The sequence below is a fragment of the Phaenicophaeus curvirostris genome, chromosome 1, assembly GCF_032191515.1.
Source record: "Phaenicophaeus curvirostris isolate KB17595 chromosome 1, BPBGC_Pcur_1.0, whole genome shotgun sequence".
Lineage (NCBI taxonomy): Eukaryota > Metazoa > Chordata > Aves > Cuculiformes > Cuculidae > Phaenicophaeus > Phaenicophaeus curvirostris.
The window spans coordinates 188,578,822-188,601,957 of record NC_091392.1 but is presented as its reverse complement, the minus strand read 5'-3'; the positions used below and the strand labels follow the sequence as shown (position 1 = coordinate 188,601,957).

The 23,136-nt window shown below is 42.8% G+C and overlaps 1 protein-coding gene across 4 annotated transcripts in view; it reads right to left on the bottom strand.

Annotated features, from left to right (window-relative positions):
• Positions 1–23,136, bottom strand: part of SPATA13 (spermatogenesis associated 13) — a 161,875-nt gene that overhangs the window by 38,638 nt on the left and 100,101 nt on the right. For all 4 annotated transcript variants that reach the window (XM_069883227.1, XM_069883224.1, XM_069883225.1 and 1 more), the window contains exon 2: positions 9,240–11,036. In XM_069883227.1, coding sequence (XP_069739328.1) covers positions 9,240–11,036 — 1,797 coding nt within the window. The remainder of the gene's footprint in view (positions 1–9,239; positions 11,037–23,136) is intronic.

Below are 23,136 nucleotides of genomic sequence, written 5' to 3'. Positions count from 1 at the left end.
TGAATAAAGCCACAGCTCTATAAGCATGTTGACGCCTGTGTAGATTACTGAAGCTCCTCATCCACTAATCTGCATTTCTACCCCTACCATTACCTATTTTTTTAATTTTTTTTAATTTTTTAAATTTTATTTTTATGTTCTAAATATATCAATACAATTAATGCTTCATAACGCGTACATATAGGCAAGTATGGCAGGGGACACTTAAATCTCTAGAAAGTTATTTTCTCTTGCCGCACAGCAAAGGTGGAAAGGTCTCTTTTTCTGTAGGCCATATCTGTTAGCCATTTTTTGAGCTTATTCAACATCCTACTTCAAAAAGCTAATTTTCATTCAAAGCCAAATACATGCAGAGTATCTGTTATTGTTTGAATTCCACAGTCTCTATGGGGCAAGCTGGGAAGTCATGAGAAATCACAGGCAGGTGCCTCTTAGAGAAGGACCCTCAGCCTCACTGGTCCCCAGGGGAAAAAGCATCCTCCTGCCTTCCCTCTGTGGAACTGCAACACAGTGGCTGTGACACAGGGCTACAAGAATAGACTGCTGGGCACACACACACTCCCAGAGAGACGCTGCTCAGGAATATTTTACAGTATTTTTGAGCTGCCTGGCTAACATGCAGCCTTGTTAACCACAGCTGCCTTTTTCTAATCCAGGAAAAAAAAAAGAGAGATAATAAAAATCTAATAATAGAATTATAGAATATCTCAAGTTGGAAGGGACCCATGAGGATCATGGAGTCCAAATCCCCGGTAATGCCTTTACAAGAAGTGCATATTAATTTCCAAATGCAATTTACAAAAAAGTGTAATAAATTAAACACATAGTAATTTTGGCTTTGAATAAATAAAAAAGAAAACATAAGTCTTCAGTGAAAACTTGTGATGGATAACCAATCATTTTCTGCCAATTACAAGGCTTAAAAGCAAAAATTAGATTATTTATAGGGAAAAATCACAGTGTTTATGCTATGATACACAGGCACCTCTGTATTTTGATCACATGAATACATATTTCTATGTGTGTTTAGAAGTCAATACAAAAATGTACAAAGCTAGCAATGACAGCTACGTGCTGGTATTGTAACTAGTAACTATTAAATAACTGATATCAACTACCAAATGCTAGGAACTCAGCAGTGCTATAAAAATTGATTTTTCAATTCATATAAGCTAGCAAAAATACAAAGAAGCAAGTGATCGCGACCTAGTGGTCAAATTATTTTATCACCTTCGCTTAAAGAGTAAAAGTCCGGACAACATGTCTCCACCCAGCAACATGATAAAAGGTAACCTTTGCACTTTTTCCTGTTACTAAATAGCCGTGGGGGAGCATTAGTCCAAGTTCATTTATCATCACTACTGACTGAGGTCAAAAGCTTGTTTTATGTTTCATGGACATGATCAATATTTTTATTTGCAAATTCTTACAAGAGACACAGCAGTTAAGAGACTCCAGATACAGTACAGACTCCCAGAGAAAATATACTTATTGCTTTCTTTCCAGATTCTATAAAAAGTTCTGAAGTGCAATGAGAACGCAGTGATTCCTTGTTGATCAAACAGGCTGATCATTTCCAGCAATGATATATACCATCACAGCTATAGTTACCATGGAATGATCACTTTTTCTGTAGAAGAAAGCATTCATTCAGCCTGAGTTTGCATCTTCTACCACAAAATAGCCAGAATTACTAAACCAGTCCAATTCACTTACAATAAGAAAATTTTCATCTATTTTTTTTTAAGTAAAAGTAAATTGCACTGTACTCTTTCTCTCTACATCCCTCTGCCTCCTCCATCACTAGCATCTTTTCTTTTTAATTAGCCTTTCAGAAGACCCCAAATAAATGCATTATTATCTGTCTTTAGAGTACACAGTTCTATTCAACCAGTGGTCTATAAGACAGGAAAACAGGATCTGTGAAACAACTGCAAAAATACTGTTTGAGAACATATGCATTTACACCTGTACAAACAAAGGAGAAGAAATCAAAGTAATACAATATTATTAAAATTTTAACATAAGTTCTAGCTGCTTGTAAGTTACAAACATTACAGCAAGCTAATCTACTTTTTCATCCCCTCCCCACAAACTGGGTGGACCCACAGTTTAAAAATTTGCAGAGCACTGCTGCAAAGAGGGATCCCCTAAAGGAATACTCCTCTACTATACTAGCATGAGCTCCTAGAACAGATGCAGGAAAAACTATGCCTTATCGGAACACACAATTACATTACTGTGCCCTGTAATATGGTAAAACCAATCCCCATTAGCAACACAAACTACTGCATTAAAATAGTAATTTTGGAAGTTTTAGAAACTGAGAGAAAAATATATAATTCTACTCTTTGGATTTCTTGACATCAAAGCAATTGTGGTGTTTCAGCTAACAAATACACCTATAAAACCACATTAAAAGATCAGACTATATAGATTCAACAACAACCAAAATTTGGCTGCATATTTCCAATGCATTTTCAATGCAGGTTTGCTTCATTTAACACGATCCTTGAAAGCCTGCTTATTGTAATCAACAAGCATAATGCTTTCCCTCTCAGCAACATGCTTTACAAAGATGACTAAGTTTATCTTCATAACATCCACATTTCACAGATAAGGAGCAGACACAAAGCAGTAAGTCCTGTAAGTCCCAGAGGAAGCATAGGGCTGAACTGGAAATGACAAGCGGATGTCATGACTCTCAAATCTGTTCTTCAGCCTCAAGGTTTTCCTTTGTCTTCTCCTCTAATTCATTTCCAAAACTGTACCAGCAAACATTTCCAACTGGTACAGGGGAGTTTGCAGGGAAATGTATTTGCTCTGCAGAAATAATCTCATCATTCATATAAAAACGCAAGCATGCTAAACCCAGAAAACTCCTTCCTGTTGACTGATACTTGAGGGATGGCCAGGTGATGCTCTAGCACTTGCTCCTTCTTTACTTTAGCATCTGAACTGGAACAGCAAGCATGTAGTATATTGTAAAGGAGTATTCATATCCTCTGCTTCTTTTCAGAAGATGTATAGGCATATATGATCCTTAAATAAATCCGTAAGTAATTTCTAAATTGACTCATAACACCCCAGATAAAGAAACAAGTCCTTTAATTTGGAAAAACAAGCAAAATTTCCCAAGTTGCCTTTGTAATATTTGCTGGTGAACCTCAAAAGCCAGATGATAACCACAGGTTGGAAGTGGAACTTTATGCTAAAAGCAAACCATAAAATGTCATAGACCTTTGTATCTATTCAGTGTCTCTCCAGGCAGAGCTCCTCTGGCTCCCCCCTCTCCCCACCCTTTCAGAGCAAAGCCTCATCATCCCTGCCAAAGCCCAAGTCCAGCCACCAGCAGGTCAGCAGCAATCAGACTCCAGTTTGCATGGGGTGGAGCTGCCTTGGGCAACTCTACATCTGCAATTACTTCCTAGAGCATGGAGTAAGGGTGAGGCTGCTGTGGTTGAGCTTGGAACAGGAAGAATTGTGGCTGCTGTGCTCAGTCTCCTCCAGCACCTGGCTGTTCTCCCAGCCTGCCACAGCATCCTGCTCAGCCTCCTGGTACCATGAGCAGCACAGCAGCCTCTGGATGCCAGAAAGGGGAAATGCAAGTGGCTCAGAGGAAACTCTACAGCTGCCTCTACTCAATTTGGATAATGAAGTCTCGTAGTCTCAAGACAGATTTCAGTGCTGACAACTCGACACTGTGCTCAATGTAAAAACCAAATTACACGGCCTATTCCACTCTGTAGGGTACTATTACTCCTGATCCCAGCATAAGCAGTGCCTGGATATTACTGAGGTGTCAAAGGACAGTTACAGTAGAATCAAACATCAGACAGTCTGAAAAGGCAGAGAAGCTGAAATGGAGTAAGGAAAATGAGAAGCTTGCCCAAGGCTAACTGCAATGGAATCCATCTGAGCTCCCCCTTCCAGCATCCACAGACGCTTTTCTAGGGATGATAGTAACCCCTGTATTGCTATACAGTTTTCAGGAGTGGGCAATTTTATTCAGCACTGCAGAGTTACTTGGTCTAAAATTTAACCTGATCTGTCACCACTGCTTTCTTTTTCTTATTCCTAGTAGAGGACAGAGCAACAAATGATTACAGGCTTTACTGAATGGCAGACAGCTCTGCTGCTGCAAGTTGGAAGAGTTTTTGCTGCAACAGGAACACATACACGTCCTTTGAGGGCTCTCTTCTGCATTATTTCAGGGATCAGTTCTGCAGTTTGGCTTTGTAGCAATGCAGAGTGGCTTCTGCTGGGCAAGCAGCCTTGGAAGTTAGTTTTTGAGCAACTGTGAAGGGTGGAGACATTGTGTAAACATAGCATGACTTGGCAGAGCAACTCAGAGTTTAGCAGAAATCTGATGTCGCTCGGTCTACCTGAACTTTGCCATCAGAGGTGCTTTGAGAGCCTGTGCTCTGCTGCTGCCTCCAGGCCCAATGGCCAGCAAGACCAGAGCGCCACTGCAGTACAAGCCCCAGAGGAGTAATCCTAGTTTAAGAAGTCCTCACCTTTATTTACTTTACCTAATCATCTTTCACAGTTTAGCACATTTTCAGTTATACAGATTCATCTGATTAAGTCACACTGAATTGCACATTGATGAACCAGAGGTGAATAGATACAAAAAGAAGAGCTTGGAGAGCTGAAAACAGCTGAAAACAGCTGAAAACATCTGAAACCAGGAGGTGTGCTTATGCCTAGCCCCACAGTGCTCTAGAACAGTAGGTACCAAGGATGCCCATCCTCATCTCCTGGCTGCTGCATGTTCTTTGTGGGTTCTGAACATGACCACATAGAGCCACCAACCTTTGGTCCTTCACTGTAAGGACACATTTCAAAGGAATAAATCAGAAGGATAACTATAGAATGTCCTGAGTTGGAAGGGACTCAAAAGGATCATCGAGTCCAACTCCTGTCCCTGCATAGAAAACCTCCAACATTCACACCACGTGTTTGAGGGCATTATCCAAATGCTTCTTGAATATTGTCAGGCTTGGTGCCTTTATTGCTTTCCTGGGAATCCTATTCCAGTGCTCCACCACCCTCTGGGTGAAGAACCTTTTCCCAATATCCAACCTATACCTCCCCTGGCACATCTTCCTGCCATTGCCTTGGGTCCTATTATTAGTCACCAGAGAGAAGAGATCAGCACCTGCTCCTGCTCCTCCTCCTTCCCTTGTGAGGAAGCTGTAAACTGTGCTGAGGTCTCCCCTCAGTCTCTTCTTCTCCAGGCTGAACAGACCAAGTGACTTTAGCCACTCCTCATACTGCTCCTCCTCTAAACCCTTCACCAACTTTGTGGCTCTTCTCTGGACACTCTCCAGTAGCTTCAAATACTTTTTATAATGTGGTGCCCCAAACTGCACACAGTACTCAAGGTGGGGCTGCACCCGTTCAGAGTATAGCAGGACAATCCCTTCCCTTGATCAGCTAGCAATGCTCAGGAGACAGTTGGCCCTCTTGCCTGACAGGGTGCACTGTTGACTCATGTTCAACTTGCCATTGACTAGAACCACCAGATCCCTTTCCACAGGGCTGCTCAGGGAGGACAGAGCTGAATCTTCTCTGTATTCCCATCCATACACTTCTTCTTCCTCTTCTCCTCCATAAGTTGTCTCCCAAGTTAAGCCATATGTGCTTATTCAAAGCCTAAAGATCTGTACAGGAAGATCAGCTCAACTCTGCCAACAGCTGAGTGCTGAAGGACTACACGACGCAGATTAGTTGGGACTACCAACTTTTACATGGCATGAACGTAAATGAGTCAACAGACAGGTCTTAGAACACTTAAAACACAGTCTGCAAAAAAAATGTGACTCACCCCTAATTACAGCAGAGTTACCTCTTCGCTATAATTTATCATACATTTATAGTCATGCAGATAAGGTATTTAAGTAATAAAAAGTCTGGTGTGTTATGAAACCAGATGCCAGCAAGGCAACTTAAATAGCAGGTGCTCTAAGAGCTTTTGAAAGACTGGGTGAAATCTCAAATAACTTGATTTGTCTTTTTTTGTAACAAATTCAGAACAGTGCTTTGTTTAGGCAGCCTTGGTGGCTGTGCCAGTCCAAAGCAAAGGGTTCAAGTTTTTGTTATTTTCAGTGACAGGGGCCTCCTCTTCATGAAAGTAAAGACTACATGGAACAGTCCAAATACAAACTTGTGCTTAATCATCTCCTGACGCTGTTTAAAAGCAACATATTGAATACAAATGACAGTGGCATAAAGCAGACTGGGAAGGCACGGGATGCCACATATGAGCAATGGTGACTCATGCCTCTGTAGCTTAAGAAGCGCTGAGGCACAGCTCCAGGCTGCACGTAATTAGCTCTTCCCTGGGAAGAAACCTCTGGCAGGACCAACAACTGAGAAGGACAAATATCTCCCCTGCTCCAGGCCAAATCTTGCCTTTTGGTGAAACCAACAGTGACAGAAGTGACAGGATCTCAAGTAAATGGATTGATGCCCTTGTGCGAATACTGCAAAATCAGCTTTACAGCATGGGGAAATGCAAGCTACAAATGTTTCATTTCCACATTTGGGAAAATACAGAGATGGATAAAGTTCCACAGACTTTATTTGCCAACTGGTCTACTAGATGAGTGGGTAAGGAAATAAACTAGAATTGCTTCCAGCTATGGCAGTCTGTCTTGAAAGGAGAACATGCTTGAGCCTGACTGCTTAGCACCTTGTAAGCTTTGTAAAAAAATAATATCTCCAAGTCACGGAGATTTTAGTGGCTGTACTGGAATACATACTGGCTTTTACATTAAATCCTTACAGAAAAGAAGATGCACGAACATGGAAACATCAGGGAATTGTCCATCAACACAGTGTACTTGAACTTCAGACAAAGTCTTAAAAGTTTGGGATTCACCTTGCTCAGCATTACACCTCAAATGATTGTTTAGAATGAATCAAGCACTGGACTGCCACAGGAACAACTTGCTGGGTGGGTACATTTCTGTAACATGGAGCTCTAAGGTAGAGTTAAAAATGAATTGTAGTCAAAAGTTCAAACCCCAATGACTTCATTGTGTGAGTATGTGGCATTCATAAGAGTGCCTGCAGGCTGCATAAACTCCAATTAAAATATAACTTGGCATAAGTATCTTTGGTGCCAAGCTACCTCCACAGTGAAGGAAGCACACTGTAAAGGAAGAGGAAATGAGATATGAAACTCTCCAAATAAGTGGCAGGGAGAAACCATACCACTCTCTCTGTTTTGCAGTCACTCTGAGAGTCACAGCCGTAGGGCTGTATATGGGGTGAGAAGCAGGCATGAGAAAAAGAAAGGACAGAGTTTTCACCCCTTGCATAGTAAGACAGAAGTAAACTCTGTGCTGCATACCTCCTGCTTCCAATTTGCAGCTACCACCTCCAAAAATGTTGGGTTTTTTGGATCAGAAGAGGACTTGAGTGGCCACAGTTGTTCTGCCATACACACAGGGCTCCAGCCAGTGCTCGCAACAGAGGGAGGGGACTACAGCTGCCCCAGCAGTGGAGGAGTCCACCCCCCACACCATCTCCTTCATCTCCTGCAGGACTCCATCCTACAGCAGCCGCCTGCCCACTACACAACCCCAGAGCTGCCATCAGTGTATGCTCTGTATTTTAGGCAATTCCAGTAAGTAATAAAAAGCCCACAAATAACCTAAAATATGTTATAATATATAGAGAAATTTTAAATTGCATGCTAGATAAAAACAGAATGTGGTATTAAAACTAAAACTGCAGTAACTTTTATCCATCTAATATACACATTCATTGAAAAACAGTACTGGTTTGTCAGGAGCCAAGGGAAGGGACAAGCTGAATTTCTCTTGGGTCACCACTAGATGGTAGATGAGTAGCATTAATTCTACTCGATTTGATTCCCGAGAAATACAACTGACATGCATCCACGCTAGTGCTCTTGCCTCTTCTGGCAGTGTGAACGCATCTCCCTGCACAGGCTTTCAAGTGAGAGTTTTGGAAAAGCTGGATGGCTTTGGCAACTCTGTAACTCCAGAAAGGGAGTTAGGGCCCCAACATGTATATAGATTTGGTTTATTTTTCCAATCTTACCACAGCTGCAAGCACTATAGTAAACAAACTTACTTTTCTCCATTAGAAGGACAGTATTGATAAAGTCTGTAACCATTTATAGTTAGTTTGCAAAAACCTTGCCAGACTTTCAGAAGTAAGATGGCTTTGCAGACACTCCCAAGACTTTATAGCATGAAAGGCTGAAGTTTGCACAGCTGCAGCAATTGCCTTTGTCTATCTCATATCTAAAGTCAAACTGAGGCAGCTTAAAAGTTCTGTTAGCTTTGTTTTGTAAATGGTTTCCATATGCATACAGATTCAGAGGCATTTTTGCCCCAGTGGATTTTTCCTAATGTGTAGCAAACCTTTTTCTGCCGCTTGACCCTGAGTAGCTCAAAACTACATTACTGTACATCACCAGGGCTGAGGTGAGCCACACCATCTCAGAGAGGTGCACGATACGCCTGACAGCTCTTCACCAACGCTGACAAATCATTACAACTGCTCCAGTGCCAATTCACACAGTAGTTGAGGCAAGGGCACAGGGTTATTATGTGAACTTACCTCAGAGATGCTGCGCTATATATACCGGGAGTATAAAATTATGCATTAGATGCATCTGTCTTTAACAGAAGATTATCAGCAACAGTAGAACATTTCAGCCCAGTAGGTAAAGTATTGCTGTCTAAAATTTGCAGGCAAATAAATACCCAGTTTACCCTTAGCATGGCCATCCCTGTGTGGCAAAAACATAGGAGAGAGCTGAATGCTTAAACTTCTACACTGTATCTTTCACACCACAGCTTTACAAGTACTACCGGCTTCTGTAAGGCTTCCACTGCATCAACACCACTTTAAAAGACTTAGAACTTTAGAGACCTTTCAGCTTGTAAGGAAACACAGCCAGATGCTGCTTAGGCTGGTAAAAGACATACATGAATAGCTTTGCTGCCAAAACTCTTTCATATTAATGCACACAGAAAAAATAATTTAATGTTAGCATCCAAAAAGAATATATTAAAGGAAATAATTGCTGTCAGCATATTTTACCAATAACAAGCTGCAACAGCCATTAGCATTCAGGTTGGTTTGCATTGTTTGCATTGTTTTGCATTAATACAGACAAAACCTGATACATTACATATATATATAAACACGCGCATATATATACAGCTTCTAAAGAATTTTGCTTTCTTTCTTACCTCTTCCTTTTTCTCTTCAGCACCAGAGGCTAAATTTAGGCTCAGCTGAGAGTGGCTGCTTATGCCACTGTCTTCATTTCCATCATCATAATACATGGTTTGCACCGAGTCCTGGAAGCAAACAGGATTCCTGCCCAGCTTCGGCCCTGGTACTTCGACTCTATCCTCACTCTCTGATGAGCTCAGTGAACACGTGCTGTGATGGTTTGGGCACTGGAAATCCATATTGCACTTGACCATCTCTGCAGTGGGACTTTGAGGTTTTGGAGTAGTTGGCCTCACTGGAACGTGGTGGTTTTCAATTTCACATGTAAACTGCTGGGTAACTTTTGGTTCATCCGAGTCTGAATAAAACACTTCATTGGGAAATGGACTAATGTCAGTGAGCGTGGGTGATAAGCTGCCAGAGTCTGGGATACCTGATGATGTCCTGAGGCTTTCATCTTCAGCAACAGTTACATTCATTTTAGCTTCTTTATCCTGACCAACTGCAGGGCATGGTAGGCAAGGTGTTCCTGGCAAGGAAGAGTCTGGACTAGATACCGGGGAGGTGCATCTCTTTCTGTCATGATCTGTGCTGCTGGAAACCCTGCGGGAGTAGTCATCGTGCAGTCTGCTGCTTGACCTTATCCTCTGGGACTGCTCATTGGAAGAAGGCTCTGTGCTCTTAGAGCCATCCTTCTTCCATGCAACATCTGTAACATTACTGACAAGTTTCAACACTCGGTCAAAATCCTTTGCCCTGATAGGGCTCTTCCATCGCTTGGATCGCCTCTCAGAGTTCCCACTGCTTTTGTCTGAGTCAGCAGAATTAACACTCATGGTCCTTGTTGGCATCTCTTTTTCATTTGAAGCCTTGAGGTCAGTGAGGTTTGAGGTGGACTTCCGTTTGAATGAGCTTTTTTTCAGAAAGTTCAAGTTATCCGAGCTTTTGCTTCTCCGATAAATGATCCTGTTATTTTCAGAGTTTTTCACCAAAATTTCACAGATCTTTGGCTCCACACTGACAGGTGATGTTGGCCTAGTACAGTTGTGATGACTCTGAACTTTATCCATGTCCAGCAAGTTTATACGGCCAGCACCATAGGCCCGCCTGATGCTGCGTGAGCGATGAGTGTTCCTCAGGAAAGACTCATCGCTCTCCTCTGCATCAGAGCAGTCAGAAGCTAAACCATCCACTGCATTCTGGAAATCATGTAGAGGCCCCGTATAGGAATACCTGTTTGTCTGAACTTGCATCACCGCCCCGTTTGAACCATGCTTGCCTATGCCATTCTCATTTAAGATATCTGAGCATTCCCTTGCTTGAATTCCTTGGAGAACTGAAGATTTCAACTTCTTGAAAGATCCCATCTTTTTGATGGAAGACAAAGCATTCCACGTGGATGAGTTACCCATCAAAACCAGAGAACGAGGCCTGTCAGAGCTGGAATTAGCCCGTTTCCGAGGGGTGGTGAAAAAGCGCACGATTTTGGAAGGGCTGAGTTTATCCTCTGGGATTTCCTCTTCACGACTGTTGCTGGTGCTGCATCCCCCATTATGAGTGACACAGCTAGTCTGGCTTGGAGGCTCTTTATTATCCATAACTATACAAGTAACAGTGGTGCCATTTCCACAGCCATTGGGAAATGTTGTCATGCTCTCGACACTACATGCACGGAGATGGAGGCTGGGGTAGGTCAGAGCGACACTGCTGTCTCCATCAGCCGACCTCGATGCCCCTTCTTCATCTGCTGCACCTTGGTTTGTCTTGCTTTCACATTGACGGGGTGAGCTGACCTCCTCAGGCTGCACTGCCTGCATCAGGAAAACAAAAGCAACCGTTACAGAAATTCCTTACGAAGTCCACAACTAAAAGAAGTCTGAGCCCCATTGTAAGAAGTGAAGACACACAAAAAATTAAGGAGCTCTTTTTTTGCCAGACAAAGGTATGTTGCAGAGAAAACATTCATAACTCCTTCAAAGTGTAATGGCATTCATTAGCAATTTAAGAGACCAGAATAATTTCAATATGTACTTGGTTTTCTAATGCTTAATAAGCTAGTCGATTCAGTATGACAACCACACCTAATTTACAATGCTAAAAATATAATCACATAGAGAGAGAAAACACCAACATCAATCCAGTTTTCCTCCTCCCAGCGCTCAGCACTGAGCTCCAAGACACATCAGAAGTTTTCATCCTAAAATCCAGTCATGCGGTCACGTGTCACCTAATCTTCAAACAGCAGGTGAAGAAAAGGAAAACAGACATATTTTTTTCTCATGCTTGCTGCTGTCAGAAGGCTACACGACACTGTCTGTCCCCTAAGAGCTGCACACCTGACAGTTACACCAAGCGTACAGCAAAGGAAAAAAAGCTTCAGAAGTACGTAAAGGCAGTAGGTGGGTTGTGCCGTCACGCCAGCACGATGGAAACTTTAATTCGGCGGCGAGCAGAGCCGCTGTGACCGGGAGATGCCGCATAAGGGATCTGCCCCGAGCTGAGCGTGGGGGATCCGGCTGCGGGGCTGGGAGAGCTGAGGGCGCCCCCGGCCGAGGGGCCAGGCAGGTGCTTTCACTGCCCCACGGCGCCCAAAGCCACCGGGATGCCCGGTCCAACCTCAGAAACGCAGGTCGGGGCACGGTTCTCTCTGCAAAAGCCGGCGAGGTCTCCACAAACCCACCGCTGTGTGGGGCTCCCCCCCACACACGCGAAAGAGAAGAGAGAAAACGCACAGCGGGGAAAGAGGCAGCTCCGTCTCCTTCTTTGTCTCCTTCCCACCCGAGCGGCCGCGGGGCGGAGGGGCTCGGGCGCCGGCGGCCGCGGAGCTCGTACCCGCCGCGGCGGGGATGCTCCCTCCTTCCCGGGCCGAGTTCCGCGAGCCCCCGCGCCTCCGCGGATCGAAGGGGTTTCTCGTGTTTCGCCGAGACGCCTGAAACCTCCCGCGCCGCTGCTTTCAATCCCCCTCGCTCGCAGCGTCGCGGCGGGGGCCGCTCCGGCCGCAAGGGAAGGCAGAACCGAGCCGGGCAAAGCAGAGCGGAGGCGGCCACAGCCGAACCGAGCCGAGCCGGACAGAGCCTCCCCCGGCCCGGCCACAGCCCGTCGGGCACTGACCCCCCGCGCCGCTCTTGCCGCTCGCCACTTTCCACGCGGAAAAAAAAAAAAAAACCCAAACCCTGAGCATGTAACTGTAACGAGAAGCAGAGGCTGCGCACGGCAGAGAAGTTCCCAGAGAGGGAGGAACCGCACCTGAGCCGGCGGGGGGCAGCGCGGCAGGAGGAGCGATGCTCGGCGGGGCGTTCCGAGCCCCGCGTCCCGGCGCCGCCGCATCGCCCGCCGCGGGGGGTGGGCAGAGCCCCGGGCAGCGGCGGCTCCGCCCCGAGGCGGCTCCGTGGGGCCGGAGCGGGGAGGGAGGGAGCGATGCCCCGGGAGGAGGGAGGGCGCGGCCGCACGCGGTGCGTTTGGTGCCTTCAAGAAGCCGCAGCATCACCGCTCGGCTCACCCGCACCGCTGCCGAGGGTCCCACACGGGCTCCTGCGCCGACCCCCGGCCGGCTGGACAACGCGGGTACCAGCGCTCGCTCCTCCTCAAACACGAGTCCGTTCTCCATCTCCCATCCTCAGACTAAGCGGTCCACCTCCCTACAGGGTATCAGTGATCCTCCTGGTCAGCCCAAAGCAGTTTAAGAAGCCTCAGATCAGCTGTCACGGTTTTTCATCCCAGCGAGGTATATCTGGTATAGAACACTAAATTATACAAATATAAAATATTTATATTCATAAATATATAAGAGCCCAGAAGGCCAACCGTATCCTGGGCTGCATCAAAAGAATTGTGGCCAGCAGGTTGAGGGAGGGGATTCTGCCCCTCTGCTCTGCTCTTCCAAGACCCCGCCTGGAATATTGTGTCCAGTTCTGGAATTCACAAAGGATATGGAACTGTTGGAACAGGCCCAGAGGAGGGCTACAAAGATGATCAGAGGGCTAGAGCACCTCTGCTGTGAGGACAGGCTGAGAGATTGGGGTTGTTCAGCCTGGAGAAGAGAAGGCTCTGGAGAGACCTTATAGCGACCTTCTGGTACCTGAAGGAGACCTAAGAGAAAGCTGGGGAGGGACTTTTTCAAGGGCATGTAGTGATAAGGGGAATAAATAGGATGGAAGAAGATTTAGATTGGACATTAGGAAGAAATTCTTCATTATGAGTGTGGTGAGGCACTGGCACAGATTTCTCAGGGAAGTTGTGGTTGCCTCATCCCTGGAGGTGTTCAAGGCCAGGTTGGACGGGGCTTTTAGCAGCCTGGTGTGGTGGGAGGTGTCCCTGCCCATGGCAGAGGGACTGGAACTGGATGATCTTTAAGGTCCTTTCCAACCCAAGCCGTTTTATCATTCTAATATTTACGGAGTTGAGTTGGATTCACAGTCCTTAGTTGGAAGGGACCCACAAGGATTCCTGTCCCTACATGGGACACTTCCCCGGGGAGACTGTTCCAGTGGTACACCACCTTATGGGTGAAGAACCTTTTCCTAATCTCCCCTGGCCCATCTTCCTGCCATTCCCTTGGGTCCTATCATTGGTCATCCAACAGAAGAGATCAGCACCTGCTTCTCCTCCTCCCCTTGTGAGGAAGCTGTAAACTGCAATGGGGTCTCCCCTCAGTCTCCTCATCTCCAGGCTTAACAGACCAAGTGACTTCAGCCACTCTGCATACAGCTCCCTTCTAAACCTTTCACTAACTTTGTGGCCCTCCTCTGGACATTCTCACATCCGCAATATAGAAATATATTTTCATCTATTATTTAAATTGGATTCAGGTCCCATTGTGTTTCTGGTGCCAAACACAATTTTTTTACTGGAGGACAAATTAGCATATTCTCCTAAATGTGGTTTTCTCTATTAAGCTTAAAGATATAAATGCTGAAAAAATAAGTTCTTGCCATCAGCAGGCTCTTTCAGATACTCATGCTTGGTTCCCAGGCTGTCTTTCAGTCCCAAATCTGGACAACTTTTTGGTTCACTACTGTTCCTCAGAATTGACAGCAAGCATAACATTTTATGCACAATCTGAACAGTGTTCATCTACTACAAGGAAAATTTTGTGAGACAATGTCCCATGGCATTACTCCTGGCAAAGACCCGTAACAAATGGTAGTCCTTGCTCAAACAGTTTATTGTCTAAAAATATTTCTGTGCTTGGATGGGACCTGTATACATAACTAAAACTGGTTTAATGTACCTCAGGTAAGAGGCAAAATGAAAATGGGACAACCGAGAATGCACGGCAGAATAGACACGCTAAAGAAGTAACAAAGGCCATCAACCCTACCACCTCTCCACTGAGACTGGTGTGACTGTACATGCTGTAATTACTCCTCTTGAGAGCAGCACAGACATACTCTCAAAGACAAGGTGTAGTTAGGGGGTGAGGCAAACAAATGGGCTTAAGGGATGTAGGTCAAATGAGGTAGCAAATAACTCTGGGAGTGACCGCAGGATTTTCCAACAGTCCCCAGCAGCAGGCGCAGCCTGACACCTGCCCAGATCTTGCTGGCCTCAGCTTTGTGGTGTGCCCGGTGAAAAGAGTGAGTTTTGAAGAATTACTCAAATGACAGGGTGAAGTGGTTGCTTTGTAGGGTTGGGCATAGGAAGTTAAGGGGAAATTGAGATTAGGACTGGAAATGATGACATGACATGGAGAGGGTCCATATGGACCATCACTGGTGACCTGTGTTAGATTGGGACTACCTGATGGAAGTTCTGAAGTCACTGCAGGCAAGGATTATCTGCTTCAGACTACGGGAAAAGGAAGTATCTTAAAGGGGACTCAGTGAAGGCCCTGAACTGGCCAAGAGAATGACTCTAGCAGCAACATTAAGGGAAATATCATTTCATTTCTATGAAACAATACGTGTATCAAAAGTTAACCTCAAAACCACTTTCCACAGGACTTGTAAACTAATCTCACAGACTCCCTGGTACCCCTAAGGGGTCTATGCTAGTCACTTGAAAACTTCTAACACATTATTCAAACCTGAATTTCAGTGGATTTATGTTCCTATGTTCCTGCACACTCCTTTCCATAAATATCCCAGCGATATCCACCACATAATTTTTGACTACCCTTTTTAATCCACAATCCCCCTCAGAGAAGGGAACCCCCAGTTCCTACCTGTGTCTTCTAACTACAAGCTGGAAAAAAAGGGAAAGCAGAAAACACTACTGAGGTGAACTGAGCCAGTAATTTGGGTCTCTCCTTTGTGCAGCCAATCATGTTTCTGAAACAGAAGAAATTCTGATAACTTCAAAATCTGAAATCTTCTTTTAAGTATATTTGAAGCTCATCAGCAGATTAAAAACTGCTTGAGGAGACAGAAATGACATGAGCCTGTACTGACAGATTAACAGCATGCTTTTTGTCACATTTCCAAAATGTCATTATGTTTAATAAAGGAAATACCTAGAAAATTGCAATAACACAGATAACAGTATTTAGTCAATTAGACATTTGTCAACTTTCTAAAAGTAAATGCTAGAATCTTCCAGTCATAGGTTTTCTACTGGTAGTGTGCTAAAACCCTATTCAGACTCTCCCAGTCAGTCTGTCCTTCCATATTCATGTACTATTTAGTGAAGCACGGATGCAGCACACTAAAGAGGGTGTCTGAGAAAAGGATTAACTTGTGTACTGGAGAACAGTAATTGCCCAAATATTTTCTTAATCTGAATTATTACTTTTTTAAGGGTTGGGAAGTGTATATAGTATTCAGATACCTTCACACCAAGGTTTCGCAAAATGATACATAGCAAAATTTATCAATGGGACTGCCACAAGAAAGAAAGCAAATCACTCTTTCAGCTATAAACCTGAATGCTTTCCAGTTTCTTACAATATTTGATGAAGAACAAGCCACAGTGTCTCATCAAAGTTACACACCAAAGTTTCTGTAAATTAGTCCTTCATGTATAAAGGTTTTCCCACAATCCTAAAAAAGCAAAATGTCATTCAAATTTCTGATAAAAAAAAAAAAAAAAAGATGCTTTTGAAGAGGTGTTCCTGGCTGGTTTTCCAGGGTTTTTTTTGTTTCTTGAGAAAATTAATACTATTTGTTACTGAGAATGCTTGAAAATGTGTAAATAAAAACAAAGTTATAGCGCTTTCATAGGTATTTCTGAAAAATGGAGCTATGTACTGTGTAGCTTACAGGCTAATAGTTCAACTCCAGATGAGTAACAAAGGCTGCAGTGAATCGAGTGGCAGTGCCAGCATTACACGCTATGGTTGACCAAGTACAGTAATTTATGAAGATAATTCCTCCATGAATATGTTCATATTTGTACATGCTAGACATTTCTAATGGTGATTTGACAATGGTCATCACACTCAGCAAAGCAAAAATGAAATGCTTGTTTTAGAAGCTCTAAGTCTGTAATTTAAAGAGGTTTAATGTGCATGTGACAAAGAATGAGAAGGATTATTCCGAGTATAATACAGGTGGGAAAGGATTACAAAAAATGTGACAGGGGAGAAAGAATATAGAGTTTTGATGATGAAGGAACAACCCTCCCCTCCCTTTAATAAGTAGTGATACATCTCTTAGCTTTCTCAGAATAGCAAAAGGCTCATTTATGTAACAAGAAAGTCACTCAGAGCTGAAAAGTCTAAACAAGAATGATTCTACTTAGTTTAGAAATCCTCTCTTCCACTCCCACAACTCTATTATGTTTCTTTCATGGTTCTTTTATCAATACTTTCTAAAAGTCTGTTTTAAAGTAGTGATTTTTTTTAAAAGGTACTCTTAAAAGAGAGTACAAAAGAAGAGCCAGAAGGAGTAACTTCAGGAAAATGTAAAAGCATTTGTCCTACTTCAACTGTTAATGGGCAAGATGGCAAAGGAAGTGGCGCTCTAAGACATACACTGAAGTAATGAGTGACCACATTTAATTATTGAGATGAGGATTACTGAAATAAGAGATCCCTTTGCTTTAAATGACAGTGTCTTTTCCAGGCTGCAGTACATGGCTAATGCTCCAGCTCTGCAATTTGTACCTTCCTTTTACATCCCAGGCAAAGACTCCTGCAAGCAATTAACCTCCAAGGAATCTTTACACATTGACAGGTCCCACAGGGGGAATTAAGCTGAGTCATATATCTATTGAAGTTAAAGGCAGCTCCCCCACCAACTTAACTGGGAGCAGGATCAAGATCTCAATTTGTTAATTTAGAAATGACGGAATAATATGTTTGTGTATACAAGCTCAAACTAACATAGGCTGCTAATTATTTTCATGTGTTTTACATATAAGCTGTGAGAAATTAATGCAGGATTTTTCCATTTGTGTGTATCTGCAATTAAATTAGTAATGATAAATTGAAAGGGATTTTCCAAATTCAAGACCTTTGTTGCCTTGGCACTGAAAAAGTCCCTTCCAGAAAATGAATCATGTTGCTAAGGTAAACACTCAAAGGACAGCTTGGGTTAAATTGCTCTGTTAATGTCTTAATTTGCCCAGTGAAAGTCATTATTGCCCTTATGTAGGGAGCTGGTATGCTACTTGCAAAAGGCCAGTTCCTGTCCCTGTTTACTTTGCTGCTGATAAAGGCAATTATTGACCAAAGTGAGAAAAGTTTATCGCAATTTGGTTTAAATCATAACACACAACAATCTGGTTTTCCCTCTAATCTTCTTTTAAATGTGCTTTACTGGTCATTTCACTGAGCTTTTTCAGCTCTGTTGAACACAGAGACCTAATTTAGGGGGAATACAATAACCCAATGGAGTGACGCCATCAATGAAAAATGACCCTTGTGTACCAGGTTACCATTATCCCATCTCCAAGTTGCTCTTACTCACCCACCTACACCACTACAGCTGCATGCAACTTAATGATGGCTTCAGCCTTTCAGGCTGTTACAATGCTATTTATAACCCCACGGGGTCTGACTGCAATGCTATTCTTTCTCCCCGCCCTCAAGAGGCATTATTCAGACAGCATGACATGAAGAGATGGCTGGTACTACAGAACAGCAGTTTCCAATAAACAGATCATTGTGTTTAAACATAAAGAAGACTTCCCGTTACCAATTAGGAAGGCTGAATTCCACCTTTATTTTATGTCTCACAAAGTGCAAGATGTAGGAAGGAAAAGGACCATGGAGATGTAAAGTAGGCAGAAATAATAGGAAATAGGGATTAGTAAAAAACTCATTTTTTCTATACCATATATACTTCTCTTTTTTTTTTTCCTTGAAAAAGGTTACATTAGATTTTCTGCTTGATGGAGGTCCATTGAAGTTATATGGACTAGCTGGGGGGAAAGGGTGCAATCTCAGAAAAAGAAGAGATTGTCCCACTCTGCAGCCACTTGCTTTCTCTTCCTTCCTGCTCTACCTTCCATACCTCCCTATGTCACATTCCTAGCCTCAGCATCTGATGGCCCTGCAGCCATTCTGTATTTCTTTTTCTTGCTTGAAATAATAGCATGTAAACGTGACTATTAAAAGCTCTTTATCAACCTTCTTCTCCACCCACATAATTACCCTGCCATCCTGTCCTCTCTGTTCACAACTACCCCTTCCAAAATTACCTGAGGATATGAAGATGCCTTGTTATGCAATGAGGAGGCCATAGAGAAAGGCCATAGAGAACAGCTGGTGCACTTCATCCATTTTTGTGCGTGCCTCATCGAGGGGCTGTTCATGGTTTTATGTGATTTTTGAGCAATGGTGTTTCTCCCTGAGCTCAAGGAGGACTCGCAAGCAGCACCCAACTCTATTTTAAATCATTCAGCTCTGCCAAAGGGAGCAGGGATACAGCAACTCTGCAGAGAGACAGTGTCCATCAGATACTAGAAAAGATGGAAATGCTTTAAAAGTGAAGCAGACAGTGGACTTCATTAGGAATGAATCCACCTCAGTAGAAATTATGCAAAGTCCTATAAGATCATCTTGCTTCTGAGTCTTATTATAATAAAATAACAAGTCTCAGTAGAATAATTGGCCCAGCATGATGCAATAGAAATACCCAACTGGTGATAGTGCAGCTGCACACCTTAGTTAACTCCATGCTGGCCAGGACAAAATGCCTTGGATAATTACAGCTTTTGATAGGTTCATGAGGTCAGACCAGCAAATATCTCAACAAGATAAAAAGAAGTAGAAACAGGTAGCATTTGTGAGAACCACCAGGGTTTGTTGTTGTTGTTAATTAGTGAAGGCTTCTAAACAGTCTGGATGCATGTGCTTCAAGAACCACACAGGGGTTTTTTTCTATTAGTGTCAATTCCTTTCTTTGTTTAGTCTCTTTCTACAATGAAAAATGTGCTGTCTTTGTTACTAAATTAAAATTCATGGGCACATTTCTTGTGCCAGAAGATTGAATTACCAACTTCAACATGTCTCTTTTTCTTTCTTGGAAAGAAAGCAATCTTCTTGCTAATTTTATGTCAAGTTTGTCATTAACTTCTACTTTTTGTTTTAATTTACTCTATCAGGGATCTTGTGGAGTGGAAAAGCTAGAAAAAAACAATTTGGACAAAGTGGATACCAATGAAGTGCTACAACAAAATTTATGTGCTGTGCCTTTTCAATAAAATACACACTTTGAATTTAGCCTGTCTGAAAACTTCAAAGCAATGATAAGCCTTTAACTAATAGTCATCCTTCTCTTTCTCTGGTGCTGCAATAGCTACCTAACTTCTTCCTTATTAACATTAAAATCAAGAGAATTTTTTTCAAATCATCAAATGATCATTTTTTCAAATGATCAAATTTAAGCAAACCATCTTGCCAGGAAAATAATTGAGCCTTCATTTTAAAGATGCAGAAAACACAATGCTGCTCACTTGAAAGCTTGTTTGTCTGGACATGGAATCGGACACATACCAATTTATAAATTTGGGGCTAGCTTACTGGTCCTGTTAAAACAGCGATACATACTATAAATCAGATCTTTTATCAGCAGGGCAGTCAAGGAAATCTTTTGCAGCCTGATGTCATTTGTAATATTATAATTTTTTCTAGGAATCAGTGCAGTTAATACATATTGACATATTGCAGCTGCACAAGATGGTCATTCAGATACACTAAAGGTCTAAGTAGAGGGTATTGGGTAGGATTGGCACAGCTTATTCATGCTATTTGAGACCCTAAAAACTAGTAAATGTATGCTCATTTGAGCTAGCAGAGGTTTCCACTGGCTGGCATCTCTGTCTACATTTCTGTTAGATTTCTGTTTTTTCATTTGAGGTTGTTTGGGTTTGGTTTTTTTTGACTATTTCCCAGTGGCAGAGCTCCCAAGCTGCCTGCAAAGGAAGGAAAAAATTCCTTGTGCTTCCTGGTTAATGCTCCTCCATATTATCAGTATACATCTATGCATGTTTTATAAAGATTTTGGTGGGAAATCTTTTAGAAATTGGAACACTGGAAACAGGCAACTGTCTTCCTATTAGAATGCTGTGGAAGAAAAACTAACCTAATTACCCTGAGATGGAGTTAGTTATGTATATCTGAAGTACTAAATTGCATAATTGTCTGAAACAAGGGGAGACTGGAACCGGTGCCCCAAGAGACCTTTATGGCTTATACACTCATATTCCTATGGGTAGAGTTTAAACAACTCTGAATTTTACCAGCCCTGAAAGTAATGGTAAAACGTCTGAAAAAAAAATGAAAGCCACATCTAAGTCAGGAATGATACCTTTATGACTGAGTCTGGGGAAGAGGGATTCTGGATTTTGTTTCTCTCTGACCTTGGCAGTTCAGCATGCTTTTCTCAGCTTAAGTGCCATATGTGTAAAATAAGTGATGATAGGAGTACTACCTTATAACCCATGGGCCTTCAAGGACAAATCCATCAATGCTTCTCTGGCACTTTGATGCTTCTGGAGATGAGCACTTTAAAAGTGTACACACAAAGAAAATAATCCATTATCTACCCCTGCAGAGGATAAACCCTACAGTCCAGTTTTTTGAAAGGACTTCAGACTAAAGTGCCTGTTTCAAGACTCAATTGCCTTTTTTGATGATGGTCCATCAATCTTCTAAACTGGAGTTTACAGATCTGGGTAACAATTTATGTCTTGTAAGAGCACAGGATAGCTCTGAACCTGAAGGATTACACCTATTCTTACTGCAAAAGTTGATTTACTTTGGTGAGCTGTCTTTGCCTAAACATAGCTAACAGCAAAACAGACACTTCAGTTTCTGTCAGTCACAGTACCCTTTTTTAAAACAGCCTTGTTAAACTTCAGGTTACAAAAATTTAATGAGAAAAAACTTAGCAGCCATTCCATGAACCTGCTGGGGTACATAATTAAAATACTAAGATGGAGGTATGAGCTCTATTTCTAGCTGCAGTATTGAAAGGGCAGCAGTTGGCATCAATTCTGTCCTAGGGTTGTGTTTTGCCTAGGCAATGCTAACTACCTGAGTCAGATCTCTTCTCACCTCTTGCTTTTCATTACATAATTCAGCAAACTTTATTTCTGTGCCAGAACTGGAACGGCTTCTTTGCTTTATTTCGCTACCACACAGTGACCCAGAGATATTGTGCTCTGCATAGCCCTCCTGCTGCTGTTCACATTATCTGCTTCGAACCTGGTCTCTACAGATGAAGGTAGAAGTGACTGCTCAAGCCAGTCTAAGACCATGTCACCACTTAAAGAGAGACACACTGGACTTTCTGTCTGTTTTTTTCCTGCCAGGCTGTCTGTTGAACAAGCTCCCCAGGCTGCACCCGAGCTGCTGCAAGACAGAAGGTGGAAGTCAGCATCCAAAGGCAGGGAGGAAAGCAACAGGACTCCTGAAATGGCTCCAGACCTGAAATTTTACTCAGGAGCTATGTGGGAGTGCTGTGGTTGGAAAGGGCTGGGAGAACATGGAAGTGCCCTCAGTTTATTCTCTGTATGTTATTTTGCAAAGTCACAGGGTGCCAAGTCGTGTAGGGGAGAGCTGGGTGTGTGGGTGGTGATGCTGGGTGGGTACCTGTAGCAGGTTCGCAAAAGAGACACAAAGAAATGCAAAATTCTGTTGGCAACATCCTAAACAGGAAATAGTGCAAGTATTTTCTCTGAAAAAGACAGAAAAATACCTTCCCAGAAAATGGTTAATTCATTTTTTTTATGAAGTACTGTTGTGTCAAATTCAGAGATTAAAATCAATCATTAAGGTAAAAAGAGATTTTAGCGTGCTTTCCATTCAATCTCTGATTCAATTTCAGTTCCAGCCTCCCTTCAAAAATAATGCAATAACAGTCTCAGTGCAAGGACATTGGGACTGCTGTATACCTCAAAAAAACCCAGCATTTGTAAAATAACTTGGTAAAAACACATCTAACTTTTATGACACAGAGAAAATTTTGGTAGGGCAGTCTATGAGTATCTATTCAGTCTCATTGGCCATCTGAACGCTGTGTAAAGACTAACCTTTACTATTATGCTGAAATCGGTTGGTTTAAAACCTGTTTTCCGCAGTGTCTGTGGCAGCAGGTAACAGGGCCTCCTCGGGCAGCACTGGCAGCCAAGCCATATGCAGCATATGTTCATCTGAGCCACTGGTGACACCCCCTGTCAGCATCTGGTAATTTTCCTAGCAGGGACAAGATTTACATGAAAGCTTTAACTCTGAAAGTCCTGAAGAGCTTGAGACAAATACATTCCAGAATAATTGTTTTAATCACTCAGAGATGCACCTTTCTAACAAGCCAATTTCAGCTGACTATAGTGTCAGCTTATACTTCACCACGACAGGCCAAGAGAAGATGCTTAGTTTATCAGAAATCCTGCAATCGTTCAGCTGATAAATAGTTTCCATTCATTGTTTAGCCCTCAGAGTCTCAGACATTGCTGCCTGAGAAACACTGAGACAATATCCTTCTCCATACAAATATTCTACATATTGATTTTCCAAGACTTAAGCAA